The sequence below is a fragment of the Crinia signifera genome, chromosome 8, assembly GCF_055691185.1.
Source record: "Crinia signifera chromosome 8, ASM5569118v1, whole genome shotgun sequence".
Taxonomy (NCBI): Eukaryota; Metazoa; Chordata; class Amphibia; order Anura; family Myobatrachidae; genus Crinia; species Crinia signifera.
Window position 1 is genome coordinate 150,077,223 of NC_139224.1, and position 19,944 is coordinate 150,097,166.

Below are 19,944 nucleotides of genomic sequence, written 5' to 3' on the forward strand. Positions count from 1 at the left end.
TGATTTGCACTTTTGAGCACTTCACGTTTTTCGTTAGTTTGTCACGTTTTTTTGATTTGGGTAGTGCGGCTGTCCCTAACGGGCCTTCCGTTCCCCAAACGTGACTGGGACTCTTCACCTTTTGGGGAGAGTCCCGGTCCCCTCGAGGGCAAGGCGGAGGGAAGCCTATGCGGGTCTCTCCAAACCTTCGGGTGCGGAGGACCCACCGTCCAAAACCCTTCCGGGGGGTGGAGGAAATGCGGGTCTCTCTGAGCTTCGGCGAAGAGGACCCACCGATCCCTTTTTTCCCTTCCTCGGCCTTATGGTTGAGGGGGGTTAGGGGAACCATGGGGCCTTTCTCCTTTGGGAGAGGGTCCACACGTTCGTACGGCTGCCCCCTTTGCACGTGTTTAGGCACAGCACTGGTGGTGGTGGGAGCACACCTCGGGCTCCCTGAGTTTCTTCAAACTCAAGCCAGCCATGGCAGAGTAGTTGTAGTGGCAGTCAGCAATTAGTAGGGATGGCTATCAACCATCGATGATTCAAGATCATCAATAGTTTATGGCCGATGTCGAATACTTTTGCCATCGATGGGGGAGAACCAGATTGTTTCCCTACATCGATGGTATAGTAGAAATAATGTTTCTATTTCTTTTTTTTTTTCTTCAAGGTGCTGGGACACAGAGCATAGCTCCACCCCCTGACAGCCCAGAAGCCCCCCCCCCCCCCACATTCTGATTGGCCTGTGGGCCAGTCAGTCAAAGAGAATGGATAACCATTAATAGCTAAAACTATTGATGGTTGTCCATCACATAGTTTTTAACTATCGATGTCTGGATGCAGAATCGCCATTGATGGCAACTGCACCGATGGCCATCCCTAGGCCAGTTCACCGGGTAGTGGCAGTCAGCAGTTACCTGGAAAAATGCAAATTCCAGGTCACTTCATTAAACTATGTATTAGATTGTATTGGGAAGCGATATGTAACCTAATTAGGGACACTGCTGGATAAATATGGTAATTCTCCGCTGTAACCCATTCTGGGTAATAGGGGGTAGCAGGGAAAGTCCTGTTATCACCGATAAAGGGCATGAACAAACCCCGTGGTCTTTATACACTCTTACAGGATGTCATTCTAGTCTCAGTTTCTTTTTAGTTTTGGCCACATGATGGAGCTATAATCAAGTTGAAGTGAGCTCATTGTCCGCATCAGTTGTATTATTGTATGACAGATAGAAATCTCCTGAGCTGTAATAAGAACATGAAAAATTAAAGCCGGTATTTGCAGATGTTTTTCATGCAATTACACATCTCACATTGTACAAACGTTTGTGACTTTGACTTACTGCCCTCGTATTTAAGGCAAAAGATTTGACCATTTTCTAATGCATAAATTTATGTCTTTTTGCCCCCAAAAAAGTCATGCTCCCTCTTATCGTCATGTACATACATACAGTTCAATCATATATACATACGTACAGTACATATGCATACCTCCCAACAGTCCCGATTTTATCGGGACAGTCCCGATTGTCAGGGCCTGTCCCGCTGTCCTACCCGCGGGCGGCAGTGTCCCGCGGTGTGGGGGGCTGTTGGGAGTCCCCCGTCAGATGCTAAGCAGCGGGGAATAAACGCTGTGCGCATGCGCACAGCGTCTATTCCCGCAGCCAGGGGGCTGGGGGCATGGCTAGAGGCTCACAGAGCCTCTGGGTCATGCCCCCATAGCGGCAAAATGGGGGCGTGGCCTCGCGGGGAGCCGCGAGTATAGACCACGCCCCCAAATTAGGCCACGCCTCCCAAAAAAATTTGGCGTGCCTGCGGCGCGCAGCAGCAACGTCCCACCTGCTGACCTGCAAAAGTTGGGAGGTATGCATACGTACAGTACATACGTACGTACATACATACCATGGTTGCCAGGGCGAGATGAGATGGGGGCAGGGCTCACAGGAGGAGGCTGTGTGTGGGCAGGGCCAATGTGATTGCATCATTGTGGCCACACCCCCTGCTCACTGCACATAGGGGTTATTCTGGTTGATTCACTCAGATGCAAATTCGCCCCCTTGCGAGTCAACCAGAACCCGCCCTACGAATGGTGGTACGCCCACCCCTCCCCCCCTCGCAGTGTGTGTTCGCACGCGGGGCCTGCGAATGGATGTTTAGGCTGCAAATAGACCAGAATAAAGTCCACAATCATGTGTTTACACATGAATTGCGTCATCTGGTCCCAACCGGGATTGCCCACTTTTATGCTTCCCTCTTTGGCAGAGGACAGCCAGCATGTAGAAGCGGGTTGGGATCATTTGGTCTACAGCATTATGGTCGACATGGGAAAAGGTTGACATGGGTCTATGTCGACATGGGAAAAGGTCGACATGGTTTAGGTCGAAAGGTCATTAGTTCGACAGGTCGTTAGTTCGACAGGTCATTAGTTTGAAATTTGCTAGGTCGACAGTCAAAAGGTCGACATCCGGTTTTTCACTGTTTTTTTTTACTTGAATGTCAACACAGTTGACATGGACACAGTTTAAAGTGCACCGCATCCCCTCGCAATGCGTCGGGCACGGTGCCTCGCTGCACTTGGCATACTATTTAATTCTCCCGCCAGTGGATGGTAGGGCATGAAATACTGGCTGTCGGCACTTGGTTTAAAAAAACAGTGAAAAACTCCATGTCGACCTAGACAATGTCGAACTAAGGACCTGTCTAATTAATGACCTGTCGACCTTTTCCCATGTTGACATTTTCCCATGTCGACCTAATGACTGTCGACCATAATGCTGTAGACCAAATGACCGCATCCCGTAGAAGCAAGGTGTGGGGCTGGTGGCATAACCGATAGGGGACGAATGGGAGAGAAACTTATTGCCATTTGACCTTTTGACCCTGTCGACATTTTGAATGTCAAACTTTTGACACTGTTAATCCTGTCGACCTACTGACTGTCTGTCTAGACCTGGGGTAGCCAACTCCAGTCCTCGAGAGCTACCAACAGTTAATGTTTTCCAGATTTCCTCACAGAATCACAAGTGAAGTAATTTGCTCCATCTGTGGTTTTTTTAAAATGTGTTAGTGAGTAATGAGTGCAGAAGCTAGGGTGCCTGGAAAATGTGAACTGTTGGTAGCTCTCGAGGACTGGAGTTGGCTACCACTGGTCTAGACTCTGTAGATCTATCAATCCACAACCCTTTGGATTTGTCTTAAACCTGTTTTCACAAAATGGTAATAAAATGGACAATATTGTTATAAAGCAGTGTGATCCATGTCCGCCAACACTGACCAGATGCTATCTCCTCCCATGATGCAGTCACAGCCATATGAGTGTTGGGCAGTACATACCGGATGTGCAGTGCATACAGTAGGTAGAGTAGATTGTCAGGTTGTGAACTGTAACCTCTGACTGAAGTTCTCCTGTAATGTCAATGCACAGAACCAGGGCCGCCAATAGGGGGGTGCTACGGGTACAGCTGTCCCAGGCCCTGGCCATTGGAAGGGCCCAGGCAGCTCATTTTACCCACCGCAACCCCACCGACTTCCTCCGCTGTGCTGCCTGCGCTGCGCTCAGTGCACTGAATGAAGCACAGGCATATTAAAATGCTGCACTGGCTTTTGAGCCTATCAGAGCTCATGTACCGTTAGCCAATCAGAGCGGCTGCCTGTACAGGAGCTCTGATTGGCTCACCAGCCGGTGCTGCATTTTAACTGGCCGTCAGCATCCTGCATTGATGAGGCCTGTGCTGTGGGACCTGCTGCATTTAGCAGGAGGGGATGAGGGAGCAGGAGTCGGGCGGTAAGTGAAGGGAGTGGGGGAAGATGAGAGGGGGGGGCCATGAGGGGCCTGGAGGGGCCCTGGATTGGAAATCAGTCCCAGGCCCCAAAATTCCTAGTGGCAGCCCTGCACAGAACTATATATATAAAGAGCGCTGCACACTGAGAAAGTCAGCATGTTCACTTCCACCACTGTGTTTGAATAGTTTGCAGATTTTCGGCCTTCTTTAAAAGCAGTCGAGCCCGTTTTGCCAATAACGGCCATGAATTTTCGCGATCACGGACAAATCTCGACAATCCATGGCCGTTTACGCAGCCACGCCCCCTTTTCGCAGATTGTCCGGCGGAACATTAAATCCCGCCTGGTGATACGCTGTCAAGCAAAACGAGAACGGGCCAGGGTCATGGCCGTCGGACGGATCGACAGTCGTGACCCGGGATTGAATATCCCCCTTTGTGTGCCCACATATCAAGCGCAAGATATGTAGGATTAATTTTAAGTCATTGGAAGCCGCAGTGGAAACTTATATTGAACATGTAGAAGACATACATCGTCTATACATGGGGTAAGATTAGTTCATCACTAATACAAGAATTTGCAAATCGAGTGATTATTGAATGAGTGCGCACGTGTACTGTTTGTATTGCGCATGCGTGAGAGTGATTAGTGAATGAGTGCGCACGTGTACTGTTTGTATTGCGCATGCGTGAGAGTGATTAGTGAATGAGTGCGCACGTGTACTGTTTGTATTGCGCATGCGTGAGAGTGATTAGTGAATGAGTGCGCACGTGTACTGTTTGTATTGCGCACGCGTGAGAGTGATTAGTGAATGAGTGTGCACGTGTACTGTTTGTATTGCGCACGCGTGAGAGTGATTATTGAATGAGTGTGCACGTGTACTGTTTGTATTGCGCACGCGTGAGAGTGATTAGTGAATGAGTGTGCACGTGTACTGTTTGTATTGCGCACGCGTGAGAGTGATTAGTGAATGAGTGTGCACGTGTACTGTTTGTATTGCGCACGCGTGAGAATGATTATTGAATGAGTGCGCACGTGTACTGTTTGTATTGCGCATGCGTGAGAGTGATTATTGAATGAGTGCGCACGTGTACTGTTTGTATTGCGCACGCGTGAGAGTGATTAGTGAATGAGTGTGCACGTGTACTGTTTGTATTGCGCACGCGTGAGAGTGATTAGTGAATGAGTGTGCACGTGTACTGTTTGTATTGCGCACGCGTGAGAGTGATTAGTGAATGAGTGTGCACGTGTACTGTTTGTATTGCGCACGCGTGAGAATGATTATTGAATGAGTGCGCACGTGTACTGTTTGTATTGCGCATGCGTGAGAGTGATTATTGAATGAGTGCGCACGTGTACTGTTTGCATCGCACACGCGTGAGAATGATTATTGAATGAGTGCGCACATGTACTGTTTGTATTGCGCATGCGTGAGAGTGATTATTGAATGAGTGCGCACATGTACTGTTTGTATTGCGCATGCGTGAGAGTGATTAGTGAATGAGTGCGCACGTGTCCTGTTTGTATTGCGCCTGCGTGAGAGTGATTAGTGAATGAGTGCGCACGTGTACTGTTTGTATTGAGCCTGCGTGAGAGTGATTATTGAATGAGTGCGCACGTGTACTGTTTGCATTGCGCACGCGTGAGAGTGATTAGTGAATGAGTGCGCACGTGTCCTGTTTGTATTGCGCATGCGTGAGAGTGATTAGTGAATGAGTGCGCACGTGTACTGTTTGCATTGCGCACGCGTGAGAGTGATTAGTGAATGAGTGCGCACGTGTACTGTTTGTATCGCGCATGCGTGAGAGTGATTAGTGAATGAGTGCGCACGTGTACTGTTTGCATCGCGCATGCGTGAGAGTGATTAGTGAATGAGTGTGCACGTGTACTGTTTGTATTGCGCACGCGTGAGAATGATTATTGAATGAGTGCGCACGTGTACTGTTTGTATTGCGCATGCGTGAGAGTGATTATTGAATGAGTGCGCACGTGTACTGTTTGCATCGCACACGCGTGAGAATGATTATTGAATGAGTGCGCACATGTACTGTTTGTATTGCGCATGCGTGAGAGTGATTATTGAATGAGTGCGCACGTGTACTGTTTGTATTGCGCATGCGTGAGAGTGATTAGTGAATGAGTGCGCACGTGTCCTGTTTGTATTGCGCCTGCGTGAGAGTGATTAGTGAATGAGTGCGCACGTGTACTGTTTGTATTGAGCCTGCGTGAGAGTGATTATTGAATGAGTGCGCACGTGTACTGTTTGCATTGCGCACGCGTGAGAGTGATTAGTGAATGAGTGCGCACGTGTCCTGTTTGTATTGCGCATGCGTGAGAGTGATTAGTGAATGAGTGCGCACGTGTACTGTTTGCATCGCGCACGCGTGAGAGTGATTAGTGAATGAGTGCGCACGTGTACTGTTTGTATCGCGCACGCGTGAGAGTGATTAGTGAATGAGTGCGCACGTGTACTGTTTGCATCGCGCATGCGTGAGAGTGATTAGTAAATGAGTGTGCACGTGTCCTGTTTGTATTGCGCATGCGTGAGAGTGATTAGTGAATGAGTGCGCACGTGTACTGTTTGTATCGCGCCTGCGTGAGAGTGATTAGTGAATGAGTGCGCACGTGTACTGTTTGCATCGCGCATGCGTGAGAGTGATTAGTGAATGAGTGCGCACGTGTCCTGTTTGTATTGCGCATGCGTGAGAGTGATTAGTGAATGAGTGCGCACGTGTACTGTTTGTATTGCGCATGCGTGAGAGTGATTAGCAACAGAAAATGATTATGGATAGTAAACGCACAGCAGCAAGAGATTGAATGACAGGAAGTCGGCATTTGGGGGTGGTAACCGGACATTGGTGTGGGAGTGTCCAGGGGTTTTATAGTAGGGTCTGTGTCTCAGGCGCAGATTAGCGGAAGGGTGAAAGCTATTCCGGTTTGCACAGAGCGCATGAAGCTTTCAGTGTTTGTGGAATTGCGAATGGATCTGCAAGTGGGTAGCGGTTAGTGATCCATTCATAATTCACTCGCAGATATGCAGGGGCGGGAGAGCGCATAGGCTCAGACTTAGGGCCAGGTGTATCAAGCTTCAAAAAGTGATCAAATGGAGAGTGAAAAACAGCCAGCCAAACAGCTTCTGCCTGTTATTTTTCAAACCCAGCTTGTGACATGGCAGGCAGGAGCTGATTGGCTGGCTGTTTATCACTCTCCATTTGATCACTTTTTGAAGCTTGATACATCTGGCCCTTAAGAGCAAATACGCTGATACTCTGTAGACCCATTTTTGATCATTTTCCCACTGCTTAATCAACGTCACTGTAAGAACGATCACTGCCAGAGTAACCAGATGTGAACATTTGTAAATGCATCTGTGCAGTGTGTATATTTTTACATGAATGCGACAGTGAATTATAAATTACTAATAAGAAGAAAATAGTGTCTCTTACAATCTGGTGGAAAGTATGGAATCATAAGGAAAATAAAAACACTGTAACAAATATCTGGACGTATGTTGCACCAACACATTAACATATGACATATACCATAACAGGGTCATTGGTTACACTAGTGGAAACACAAAATGCCCTGATTAATTAAAGATACAGAAAACCTGGGTAGAACACTGCCAGGACTTGGGTAGAGGGCGGTGTAAATGGGTACGCCGGGTCGGATGACCCGGCTCCCATTTACATCAATAGGGGACGTACAACCTGCAGACCGCAGCGGCCACAGGTTGGATGAGGGGGCGGGGGGGGGGCACACACAGCCTATGCTGCTGTCTGCTATACTCTGCAGACAGCAGTGGTGGCAGTGGAGGAGGTGAATGGATGCCTGTGTGCGGCATCCATTCACCTCCCGGACGACGGCTGGGGAGGTGCACAGGGGCTGGGGGTAGCCCAGCAGCTTACCTTGGTGCTGGGCTGCCCCCAGCACGGCGATCGGTGTATCCGGCGGGGATCACCGCGGTCCCGGCGCTTGGAGATGATGTCATCTCCAAGCGCTGCCTCCGTCTACACTGCGGATGGGCACCGCAGTGTAAATGGAGTAAATCCCGGGTCCGACCTGGCTTGGATCCTTCTTCCAAATGCCGGGTCGGATCCCGGATTTTTGGGGTAAAAGGGGTATTACTTACTTACTTGGAACATAGGAATTGGTACATCTGTCAGACCAGACTTAGGTCTACAGTCATTAGGTCGACCCCGGAAGGTTGACTGGCCCTAAGGTCGACAGAGTTAAAGGTCGACATGGGTCAAGGTCGACATGGGCCAAGGTCGACATGGGTTTAGGTCGACAGTCATTAGGTCGACATGAGTTTTTCACAGTTTTTTACCCAAATGTCGACTCAGTCGACATGGACGCAGTTGGAGTTGAACCGCAGCCCCTTGCATTGCTCGCTTCGCTCGCGATGCTTCGGGCATGGTGCCTCGCTACGCTCGGCACACTATTTTATTCTCCCACCAGTTTCAACATGGCCACATAGCAAAACTAATGCAAAGCATCCTGGGATGTGTAGTTCATTAACATCTGGAGGGCCGGTGTTGCCCAGCCCTGCCCTAGTGGATAGTAGGGCATGAAATACCGCCTGTCGGCACGTTGGCTCAGAAAACAGTGAAAAACTCATGTCGACCTAATGACTGTCGACCTAAACCCATGTCGACCTTAAGTCATGTCGACCTTGACCCATGTCGACCTTTAACCCTGTCGACCTTGGGGCCAGTCGACCTTCCGGGGTCAACCTAATGACTGTCGACCTAAGTGTGGTCTGACAGATGACCGTTTCCCGGGTAAATAATGACTGCTTTATTTTTACACTGCAATATAGATCTCACTTTGAAGTAAAACCCCACCCAAATCTAACTCTCTCTGCACACGTTACATCTGCCCCCCTGCAGTGCACATGGTTTTGTCCATCTAAGAAGGATTTTGTCAGAAAGAGTGAACTAGAATAAGGCCCTATATGTAACTAATTCTTCTGATACAAAGTTCAGGGAAAAGGCTAAAGATAAAGCCAGTGATAAATTACAGATCCAGTGAAAGTGATCACCATAACACACTATAAGCATTCAGGGACAACTTATCCCTGCACATTTTGGACATAGATGAGCAGTGGCCATTTATGTTTTAATTCTTTTATTTCCTGTTCTTTATTTCTATTTACTATATATTAATATTTCACCATTATTATTTAGACTTGGAGGTCAGAGGGCCCTGCTGCAAGCTTACAATCTATAGGGACATAGGAGGGAAACACAAGGACAGGCATCAGTAATAGCATAGCAGTCCCACCAAGTTGCAGGTCCAGAAGTAAAGCTACTGTATATAATACATACAGATGTAGCGTGCCTCAATCAGGCAGGGGCTGGCGAAACTATCGCCATCCCCCGCCAGCTGCCAGCTCCCACCAAGGGGCGTGCGCACCCCGTGGCAACGGAGCACCTCGGCAACGTCCGCCGCATCCCCCGCCGTCGACAGACACACACCGGTTGGGTGGCGGAGCCCCAGAAGTAAACAGAAGACCGGATCGTTGTTAGAGCGGTGCAGGGGTCCCGGAGAAGCCCTGAAGACGGCTGGTGAGTATGTTCTCTATCCACAGGTACCCACATGGATACTACTGGACAAGGGGACCGATGCTCCATGGCAACATAGGTGAGTATTGGATGAATGGGCTCTGTGTGCAATAAAGTTTTACTGTCAGTGTGTGTGTTTATTTAACTACACTGTGGGACTCCAAGTCCCTGTATGCAGTGCTGGGACTCATAGTTCCACAGCAAGACACAATAGTTTTCTCTAATTTTACACTTTAATCAGCTCGATGCCCACCGCCCAGGGGCAACGAGGACAGCCCTGGGCTTCATCATGGGCAGGTAAGTTCTGGAGGGGGACCCCACTTCCCCATGACCCCTGCCCATGCTGACCGGTCAGATGGATGAATGCTTTGGCCAGGGGGACTTGTATAAAAAGTCTCCCCCTGGCTGTGGCATTACCCTGCTGGCTGGTTGGGCCCGGTGCTGGTTCTTGAAATACTGGGGGACCCCTAGTCATTTTGTCCCCCCATATTTTGGGAACCAGGACTGGTCCTTGAGCCTCGTGCTGGTTTTGTAACATCAAGGGAACCACAACTTGTTTGTCCTTTTGTGATTTTATGAAACCAGGACCGGCTCTTTGAGCCCGGGGCTGGTTATGCCCAGGAGGGGGGACCCCACGCCGGTTTTTTTCCCTTTTTTTGGACAGAACCATGCATGGTTCTGTCAAATTCACCAGTCAGAACCTGGTCTAATTTTTGGACGTTTTTTGGTAACATTTACCAAAAATCGCACCCTATTAAATGTGCGAGTTGGATACTTTATAATGGGAAAACATCTGGATGCGAATTGAAGTGTGACTAAAAATCACCATTTCAAAATGTGAGTTTTTGCGGCAAAAAGTGCGTTGTTTTTTTTTACCGTGAATCGCAACATATTACATGTGCGATTTTTGGAAAACGGGCGATTTCGAACGTTTTTTACCAAAAATCACACATGTCTAAAAAATCGACCCCCTATCACATTTCGCCCCAGGATTGGAACTGTTTTTGGCAGGTGGGAATATAAGTAATTCCGTTTTGGAAATATTGAGTTGAGTTAAATAAACGATAATAATAATAATAATAATAATAATAATAATGTCAATCTTTTCACGTGTCAACCATTGCCATGTTGACCTATTGCTCATGTTGACCTTTTTGTTCATTCCCCTTCTGGCATGGTTCTGGATTAAAATGTCGACAGTGTCTAGATAAACAGTTAATAGGATGACACCAAAACATCGACATGCACAAGGTCAACATTGGCAAAATGTTGACATGAACAATGTTGACATTGACTAAAAGTCCACCTTGAAAACGTCAACACAAGTTTTTCAGGGTTTTTGTGTCAATGTCAACATCTGAGCGCGTGGACCCCCAGTAATACCCCTTTCACATTGCAGCTGTAACACGGTATATTGCCGTTTTTTTAGTGCTTTAAAACGGTTCCAGCTGCAATGTGAAAGCTACATTGTCAATTTACCGGTTACAGAAAACCGGTATTTTGACACGTGTTAAAAGCAGGATCCTACACGTTTCTGAGCCGTTTTCCCTGCAGTCTGAACAGCTCAGAAACGGTATTTGCAACAAATGATAACCACACTTGATCCCCGCCCACAAGCAGGAAAAAAACATTTAAAATGACATTGTATGGCTTTCTATGGGTGAAAACGGGTTGAATCTGAAAGGTACAAAACGGTATTTAAACTGCAATATACCTTTACATCATGCAATGTGAAAGGGGTTTAACTGGCTTTTGACCAGTTTTAAGACACGTTTAGAAAATCGAGTTGAAAGCAGGTTTTTGCAATGTGAAAGCAGTATTAGTGTACCATGTACCCTTGCAAGGGTTGCTCCACTGGTTATGCTCCCAGTGGCACACTTTACCGTTCCCACTGAGGGCCTTATTCAGATCTGATCGCAGTACAAATTTGTTTGGAAAATGGGCAATACCATGTGCACTGCAGGTGGGGCAGATGTAACATGTGCAAAGAGAGTTAGATTTGGGTGGAGTATGTTGAAACTGAAATCTAAATTGTAGTGTAAACATAATGCAGCCAGTATTTACCCTGCACAGAAACAAAATAACTCACCCAAATCTCACTCTCTCTATACATGTCACAGCTGCCCCACCTGCAGCGCACATGGTTTTGCCCATTTTGAGAACAAATTTGTACTGAGCTCAGATCTGAATAAGGCCCTTAATGTGGATGTTAAATGTATGAAAAGTCTCCAAAATTTTTTTAGAAAAAAAATCATGTCGACCTTTTCAGGTGGCGATCATTGTGATGTTGACTTTTTGCTGTATTGACTTTTTTATGCAAAATTTACGTTGTGCAGGTCGCCTTTTTTGTCAATGTCGACCTTGTGCATGTTGACCTCTTTGTGTCGGCCTATCTGGACAATGCCGCCCTGTCACCCGGAAACTTTCTGTAATTATACACATCTAGGGGATGATACAGAGAAGAATGCCAGGCAGTGATCCGGGCTCATCTTCAGTATTTACGGACCGCATCTACTCTGGAGCTGAACGTACACAACGAGGGGAAACTCAAAGTCTGACCCAACTCATACGCATCTGAGAATGGGCAAGAGGGGCAGATGTAGGAAGCAGTGATAAGGGAGGAGAAGTGATAAAGGGGCAGATGTATTAAGCCAGGCGAAGAGATAAACTGGAGATAAAATGGAAGGTGATAACAAACCAGCCAATCAGCTGTGTTTGAAATATGACAGTTGGGAGTTGATTGGCTGGTGCGTTATCTCCTTCCACTTTATCTCCAGTTTATCTCCTCACCAGACTTAATACATCTGCCCCAAAGTGCCTGGTACTTTATCAACGGCCACTCAGCTCTTAACGCCCCTTTTTAAACCCAGCCTGTAACTTAACAGTCAGGAGCTGATTGGCTGGTGATAACGTACCAGGCACTGTATCACTTCTCCTCCCTTATCACTGCTTCATACATCTACCCCTAAGTGTGGTAACAGCGTGATCAGAGATGTAGCAATATATGGGGCCTGATTCAGCACTGGTCACTAGGCAGCGTATATTCAGCGCCTAGCGAGCAGGGAAATGCCATCCCGCCGTATGCCTGCCCTCCAACCTGGATGCGTCCACATACACATCCGCTCGCCAGCGGCCACGGGAGAAAAATCATTCGATGGTCGCTCATTATCGAATGATTTTTTTTTTGTGCAGCCGCAGGTAATAATGCCCCCCCCCATAACTATAATGCTGCCACATTGTAGCACATATCAGTGCCCAGCTACAAGGACACAGACGACACACCACAGGTGCTCACAGAGGAACCTGAACGTTTTCCAATGCAGATGACAGCACTGAATCAAGAAGAATGTGTAAAACAAAATCAAGTTGAAATCAGCTTACCTTGTGATGCCGCTCTGCTAAAGCCTTATGTAAGTAATGAAGTGTATCCGGTCCTTAAGTCAAAGGACCATCAGTCAATGGGTCAACCCCTATGTTGCCAATTGTGTAAGTCAACCGATTGGGGTCGTCCCAGTCACCCTGATGGGTCATTCCCATACTAAAGACCACATATAATTAATAGTATAGCAGATACATTGAGAAGACCAGGTGAAAAGTTAGGATGTTGCCCATGGCAACCAACCAGATTCTATAATTTTCTAGGATTCAATAGTGAAATGCTAGCTAGAATCTGGTTGCTAGGGGTAACATCCCCACTTTTCAGTATAAGCTTTACATTTATCCCCAGTGGCTCTGCAGCAGCAGTTGAATGAAAGTTGCAGCCTGCGCATGCTGGGTCTTGTAGTACTACAACAACTACACTGCCCCAGGTTGGCCATTTCTGTCGTAGTCAATCTAGAAATGATTACATTGCATAACACAGTCATCCCATAAGAGGGAGACATTTAACCCTATGTATCCAGAACAAATTTCACTACAAATCCTGCATCTACTTGTCGGCTTTAGCAACCAGCTGTGTAATCCCCCCGGTGTTGCTGCTTCTATAGGTCAGCGGTCCGCGCAGCGTGTATCTTAATCCGAATTAAGGTTGACTGAGCAGCTAAATACACAGCGAGGTTATACAGATGTTCAACCCTATAATTTCCCACTCAAGATAAAAACCCTAGTCATTTACAAGCCGAACCCATCTCCTTTTCCAATTAAAGTGGAATTAGTGAGACCAATCAAATTAGCTCACTATTAAAGCCTGTCTTTATTAAAGCGATAGTGGGGATGGATATTAGATTTCAGCACCCTTTGCTGCAGAAGCTTTTAAAAGTTTACTTTCTGATATAGATTTGGCAACGCCTCGTAAGGATTTGTGTCATGGCTGTTTACATAGGTGTAGTTTACATCGCTTAAAACTATTTTAAACAGCAACTGGTGCCCCAAGTGCCTAAAACAAATACAGATAGTAAGGATTCGGTTTAAGCCTTCCTGTACCTACCCCAGGGCTTCATCTGTAACGTGTCAAGTCATTACACCAGGAGGATCCAAAGGTGACCTTCCATTGACTTATACTGTATTTCCATTTCGAAAGGAACGGTAACATTATCCTCTTAGAAACCGTGCACTTCATATTTTTTGGATGCAAAAAATCTATTGCTTTGTAAGTAGCATTTAAACACGGAGCAACTCTATCACTTTTTGAAGCTTGATACATCATTGATACAAGCTTGATACATTATTTCAATTTATAGTGTAAAATTAAAGTGGATAGTGATAAACAACCAGCCAATCAGCTCCTACCAGTTACGTTACAGGCTGGGTTTGAAAAAAGAGAGTTAGGAGCTGATTGGCTGGTTGTTTATCACTCTCCACTTTATCACTTTTTAAAGATTGATATACTGTATCTGGCTCTAAGGCAGACCAATGGCACCCTATAGTGGTGTGACTGTTGTGTGTTGGCAATGCCATAAAGTAACTTCATTATAAGGTGTAAAAAAAAAAAAAAAAAACAGTGAGGGTCAAAACTTGGTAATGTTGCAGTTAACGTGGGTTATAAATCAAAACAAAAATGTAACCACATCAGAGCAAAATATAGTCCCCATATCGATTCATTTCTGTCACACTAATGGAATATTTTGAGACCAAAAGGCTGGTGGTGGATTTATTGAACCTCTGATGCAAACATCTGAGTTTGTCAGATGTGTTTGTCTACCTACCTATCTATCTATCTATCTCTATATATATATATATATATATATATATATATATATATATATATATATATATATTATATATACTCCTTAGCATCAGGAAGGCACTGTGGAGACTTTTAGTTAAAAAAAATGGGAAAAACTCTTTATTCAGTCAATGTTTCATGGACCTCAGGACTATGCAGTCCATGAAACATTGACTGAATAAAGAGTGAGTTTTTCACATTTTTTTTCAACTTTACTAAAAGTCCCCACAGTGCCTTCCTGATGCTATGGAGTGGGTATGAGGGGTTGTAACCTCTAAAGCAGGGCTGGGCAACACCGGCCCCCCAGATTTTGATGAACTACACATCCCAGCATGCCTTGCATCAGTTTCAGCACGGCCACATAGCAAAACTAACGCAAAGCATCCTGGGATGTGTAGTTCACTAACAGCTGGAGATGTGTGTGTGTGTATGTATGTATGTATAGATATATATTATATATATATATGTGTATGTATATGTATGTGTGTATATATATATATATATATACACACACACACACACACACACACACACAACATACTGTATACACATAGTGGCCACTATCTAAAATTTTAAATAAATTCAGCTATATTGATTGATCAAATATAATTAATACAGTATGGGGTCATTTATAAAACATGGCTATAAATAGGTGTGCTGTAAAATTCCATAATATAAATTAAAGTTTCTTCTTTAGCCCATTGCAAGTCTTATATAAAGCAACTACAAGGGGTGTAACTGAATACAGGTTAACCTCTTCATTCTAGAAAATAAAAAGCATGTAGCTCAATGTATGGAATGTTACAATATCAATAAATATTTAAAAAACAATATATTGGATATTGTTCACTGAATCTCCAGTAACAAATTCACCAAACCTGATACAATCTTATCGCAGATATTGTTGCTGTGTGTGTGAAACAATAATAAGCAAATGACATATCTGGAACAATCTTTTCTCTAATTTGGGGTCAAATAAGACGGGTCACATAGCATAAAAGAAGTTATTTAACTATTTCATGGACTTGGAGTTATTTAACTATTTCATGGACACCAGGAGAGAAAAAAAAAAGGAATTTTAAAAAATAACATTTATTACTAATATTTATAGAATGGTCACAAAAAAAGTGTTATTGATTTCTAAACAATTAAACCAACAGCAATACTTTAAAATTGACAAAAAGAAGCAGATTTGGAACCACTTCCCCACCTTATCTACAATCCTGTACACAATGAAGACTGATCTGTTGTCCTTTTCATCTGCAAGTCACTGACTTCACCCACAACGTCAAGAATAACTTAGAACCCCCATCTCATAACATTAGATTATTGTCTGTGTGTTTTTATATATATATTTATGTTTATATTATATATTGCAATTCACAATGCACCAAGTCTAGGCCCATGCTTTTGTTGATAAGCAAAGGAAACAACAACTATTTAAACAGAGGAAAAGTGCATCTTACAAAAAGTTTACAATGCGCCTGTTGCAGCAAAAGAAAGTCTCCAGGCTGCGTATCTCCAAAAATTAGCTTGTTGGATTAAAACACTAGATTTAATTAAAAAAAATCTGTTGCAAGTGTTCGAACTGAGCAGGATCTAGGTGGTGGTGGTGGTGGACCATGGATATGGTTCCTCTGAGGTTCCTGTGTCCTGGAATTATCCCCGGTAGATGTGAGGATTTGCCCTTCACAGTCTGAGCATCCTTGGTCATCAAACTCTTCTCTTGCGACATAACGAACAGGGTTCATTGTTTTTCTGTGCTATTATTGACTACAGAACTGTAGAGCCCATTCGAGTAGACCTGGTCTTTGTGAACGTTGGCTCGGTCCCTCATTAGGTCACTAAAGGCATAGTCCATGGGTGGTCGGAAGCCTAATGTGGGCATGAACCCTGCTGTGGAGTATGGGGTCATGAAAGCAAGTCCTCTGCTATGAGCAGAATATGCCAGTCTCAAGGGGTTCAGTCCTAAATGTCCACTTAACTGGTAAGTGTTGGTGTCTGTTCCAAAGTGGGTTGCATTAGGCTGCAAGGGTGAAAAGGCAGACCTGCTCCCAAGGGTCCCGATGGCTGGGGTGATGGCCCCTGCTATGAGTGGCCTGTGTGTTGTGGAGACGGAGGGCTGGATACTTTGAAGAGTTGCGTCCCTAGACCAGGTCTCATCACCCTTTTCCTGACCTCTATTGTTTAATATTTGCTCGATGGCTTGGACCACATCTCCACCACAGCCTTGTAGGACCAACTCCAAAACGCTCCTCTTCTGTGTGGGAAACACTCTTGTCAGAATGTCTATAGGGGTCCTCTGTCTGGCTGATGAGGAAGAACTGGGGTCCTGCTCATCTTTTTCTGCATCCGATCCAGATTCAGAGCCCAGTGGACTGATAGAGCCGGGGCTGTCCGCACCTTCTTTCAGGGCTTTGGACATGGGTGAGCTGAGGAAAGACTCACCATCTCCATTTTCAGAGCCAGAGCCTGGTCTCACTTCTGGAGAAGAGGTACCTTGTGCACTCCCAGTCACCGATTCATTATCGAGGGCCACTGGCTTTGTCCCAGAGGTCAGTTGCTGAGGAGTGATAGACCTAGGAATCATCGTCTTAGGAAACAAGTCAAATTTCTGGATTTTGGTCTCTGAAAGAAAAAGGAAATAGCATCTCCGGTGAATACATAATAAAGTACAATGTTCCCAGTTTAAGAGTACAGAAAATCAAATGTAATCTTTTTTTTTTTTTTTTCGTTTCAGTTTTTCAAGATTATGTCATTATAATAAAAAAATTAGAAAAAAATATATCAAGAAAGAAGATTTTCTAATTCTATAATTGTTGCATTCAGCGCTCACAAAACTGTAATAATTAAAATATGGATAATACAACTATATTGTTTGCCTTGCAAGAACTCTTCAAACTAATTCTTATCTGTTCATGTACATTTTCTATTGTAAAAAAAAAAAAATAGCATTAATAACAACAACTAAAAACCAACTTTAAAACACCGTTAGCGGAACATCCGTAGTTAATAAGGACTGATTATTTTTCTTACCTTTTTCTATGACAAGTATAAATGTATATAAAATAACGGTAGGGTTACCTGGTTACAGTAAGGGGAACTTTATACAAATTCTCCAAAACTTTTAAAAGGACTCTCAAGCTATTGTTCTGCAGTTATACTAGAATTCCAATATAATTATAGATTTATAGATTGGAACGGAAGGCTAATAGATCCACTATTGATTTCTTCTGCAACTAAAATATTATTTTATAGCAAAAAGTTCTATACTATCTGATATTAAATCTATAATATGAATTTAGTTATTTTATACTTGAAAGTGGCCACCTGTCAATCACTTTTAACGTTTAAATTGGATTTTAAATTAATTCATAATTTAATACACACACTTTTATTATATTCAATTTCTCACACATTTATCGATCTATCGATTTATATATCTGTCTTCATTGACCAAAACTTTTCAGAAAGAAAAAAAAAATGATATTGGAGGTTATTCTTTCTGTTTGATTCTGTATTTGTTGCATTTAATTGGAACAAATTGTTTTTGGATTTTTGTTCTGACTAACTGTATCCAATTTAATATTTAGGAACATTCTGTAAAGTAGAACAGGGGTGAATGGGGTCTTCTTGATGAATACGGCATGGTGGCATTATTTAAAAAAATAAATCTCTCTATACACATTTATTTTGTGTTTATATATGTATTTATTTGGGTTTTTCACAGCCGTTTTCATTTAATTGCACAGTCATAAGCGATCCATGCGATGGTGGGTAATTAGGAGCAATTATGGTAATAGTATTAATTAGACATAGATTAAATACTGATTCCCTTCTTACCTGTTCCTCCTTCTGTGCACACGGACCCGAACACCTCATACGCCGGCCGGGGCGGGATAATGCCATTAGCCGCGGCCAGTGCCAGTCCCTCGGCAGTCCCATAGAGCAGCTGGAGCTCCCGGGCTTCGTTCTCCTCTTGCGCCTGCTGTCGCCGCAGCGCAACTTGGGCGGCCATGACCCGCTGGCGCTCCGCGATGAGCGTGCACTTGGCGCACATGCAGTCCTTCCAGCGGCAGTAGCGCTTGTGGCCCTTCAGGGCGGAGACGACCCCGTGATTTCTGCAGCGGGCGCACTTAGGGGTGCGGGGATACTTCTCAGCCGCACGCAGGAGCAACTGCGGGCCCCGCAGGAGGGTCCCGGCTACAGTCACCGGTATGGAGGTCGAAGTGGTCGTTTGGGGGACCTGGGATCCAGACGGGGCTCCGCTTATCTCCATATTGGGAGCCCCCCACACAAACCTAAGTGCAGACAGTGCCAAGCAGCAGTCTATTCCCACATGCACTGAGTATTGCCTATACCAGTATATAGGTCTCAGATGTGTATGAGCACAACACTGAGAAATAACTATATCAATATATAGGGCTCAAACGTGCATGGGCACAGCACTGAGTAATACCTATACCAGTATATAGGACTCAGATGTACAGAGCTCAGTAAACCATATACCCCCCTCCCATAGCCTTCTATCTGGAAATAGGACTCTATGGAATATGTTCTTGATATGGAGAATATTGTGGATCCCTTAGAACTAGCCTGACCCCAATAATTCCCCTTTACTCCCTATAACTTGCTTGAGCACTAAATCCCATGCCTTAGATATATCCTGTTCCTGCAAACAGTTCTCCCCTGCATAGGGGATCTCTCTCCTTGTCTAAAATAGTCTGCTCCCTATCTTACAGATCTCACCCCTGCGTGTTACCTTGGGTGATGGTCCCAGGTCCCCAGATCTCCAGATCCCCAGGATCTCCTCCACACATCCAGGTAACAAGTCCAGGTGTGATCCTTGAACCCCCCCTAAAGCAGAAGTTTGCAAGTGTGTCAGCTACCCACAGCCTCCCCGGCACAAAGTTGCAGCAGCAGACTCCAGCCAGCTCTCCCAGTTGTTGATCACTCATTAGACAAATGTTGATAACAATGTGAGTGTCGCTATTGGCCAGCCAGGGGAGACGCTCACTTCTGATTGGTCAGTTCCTTGTACCACTGTGTCAAGCTGCCCAAATAGCTTGGAGGAGTGTCTGTGCAGAGGTACAATGACTTTTATATGTGCCTGTATCATCCACTGCCCCCCTGCCTTTACTATGCTTCAGCCCAGACAGCTATACTGACAGTATTACAGCAAATAAAATATACTATGTTGCAACTGCATTTAGAGGTTTGCATTATTATATTCATAGAGGTCTTGTGTTATTGCACTGGCTGTGATGGATGGAGTAAGTAAGTAGCAAAAAAATTGTTGTAATTGAGTATATAATTCTATAACATCTTAGTATTTTTTGTCTTTAATTAGTAACACAGGAAAATACACATTATAGATAGATAGATAGATAGATAGATAGATAGATAGATAGATAGATAGATAGATAGATAGATAGATAGATATGTGTGTG

The 19,944-nt window shown here is 44.8% G+C and overlaps 1 protein-coding gene across 1 annotated transcript; it reads right to left on the minus strand.

Moving 5' to 3' along the window:
• Positions 1-15,616: 15,616 nt before the first annotated feature.
• Positions 15,617-19,478, minus strand: DMRTA2 (DMRT like family A2). Its single transcript, XM_083158101.1, has 2 exons — positions 18,338-19,478; positions 15,617-17,122 (listed from the first exon to the last, which is right to left on the minus strand). The coding sequence occupies exons 1-2, from the start codon at positions 18,771-18,773 to the stop codon at positions 16,242-16,244; spliced, it is 1,317 nt and encodes a 438-aa protein (XP_083014227.1). The 5' UTR covers positions 18,774-19,478; the 3' UTR covers positions 15,617-16,241.
• Between the last annotated feature and the right edge of the window lie 466 nt (positions 19,479-19,944).

Coding starts and splice junctions, on each gene's coding strand:
- DMRTA2 (XM_083158101.1), bottom strand. CDS start 18,773: ATGGAGATAAGCGGAGCCCCGTCTGGATCCCAGGTCCCCCAAACGACC. Junction 17,123..18,337: donor GTGCACAGAAGGAGGAACAG/GTAAGAAGGGAA, acceptor TTTTTCTTTCAG/AGACCAAAATCCAGAAATTT.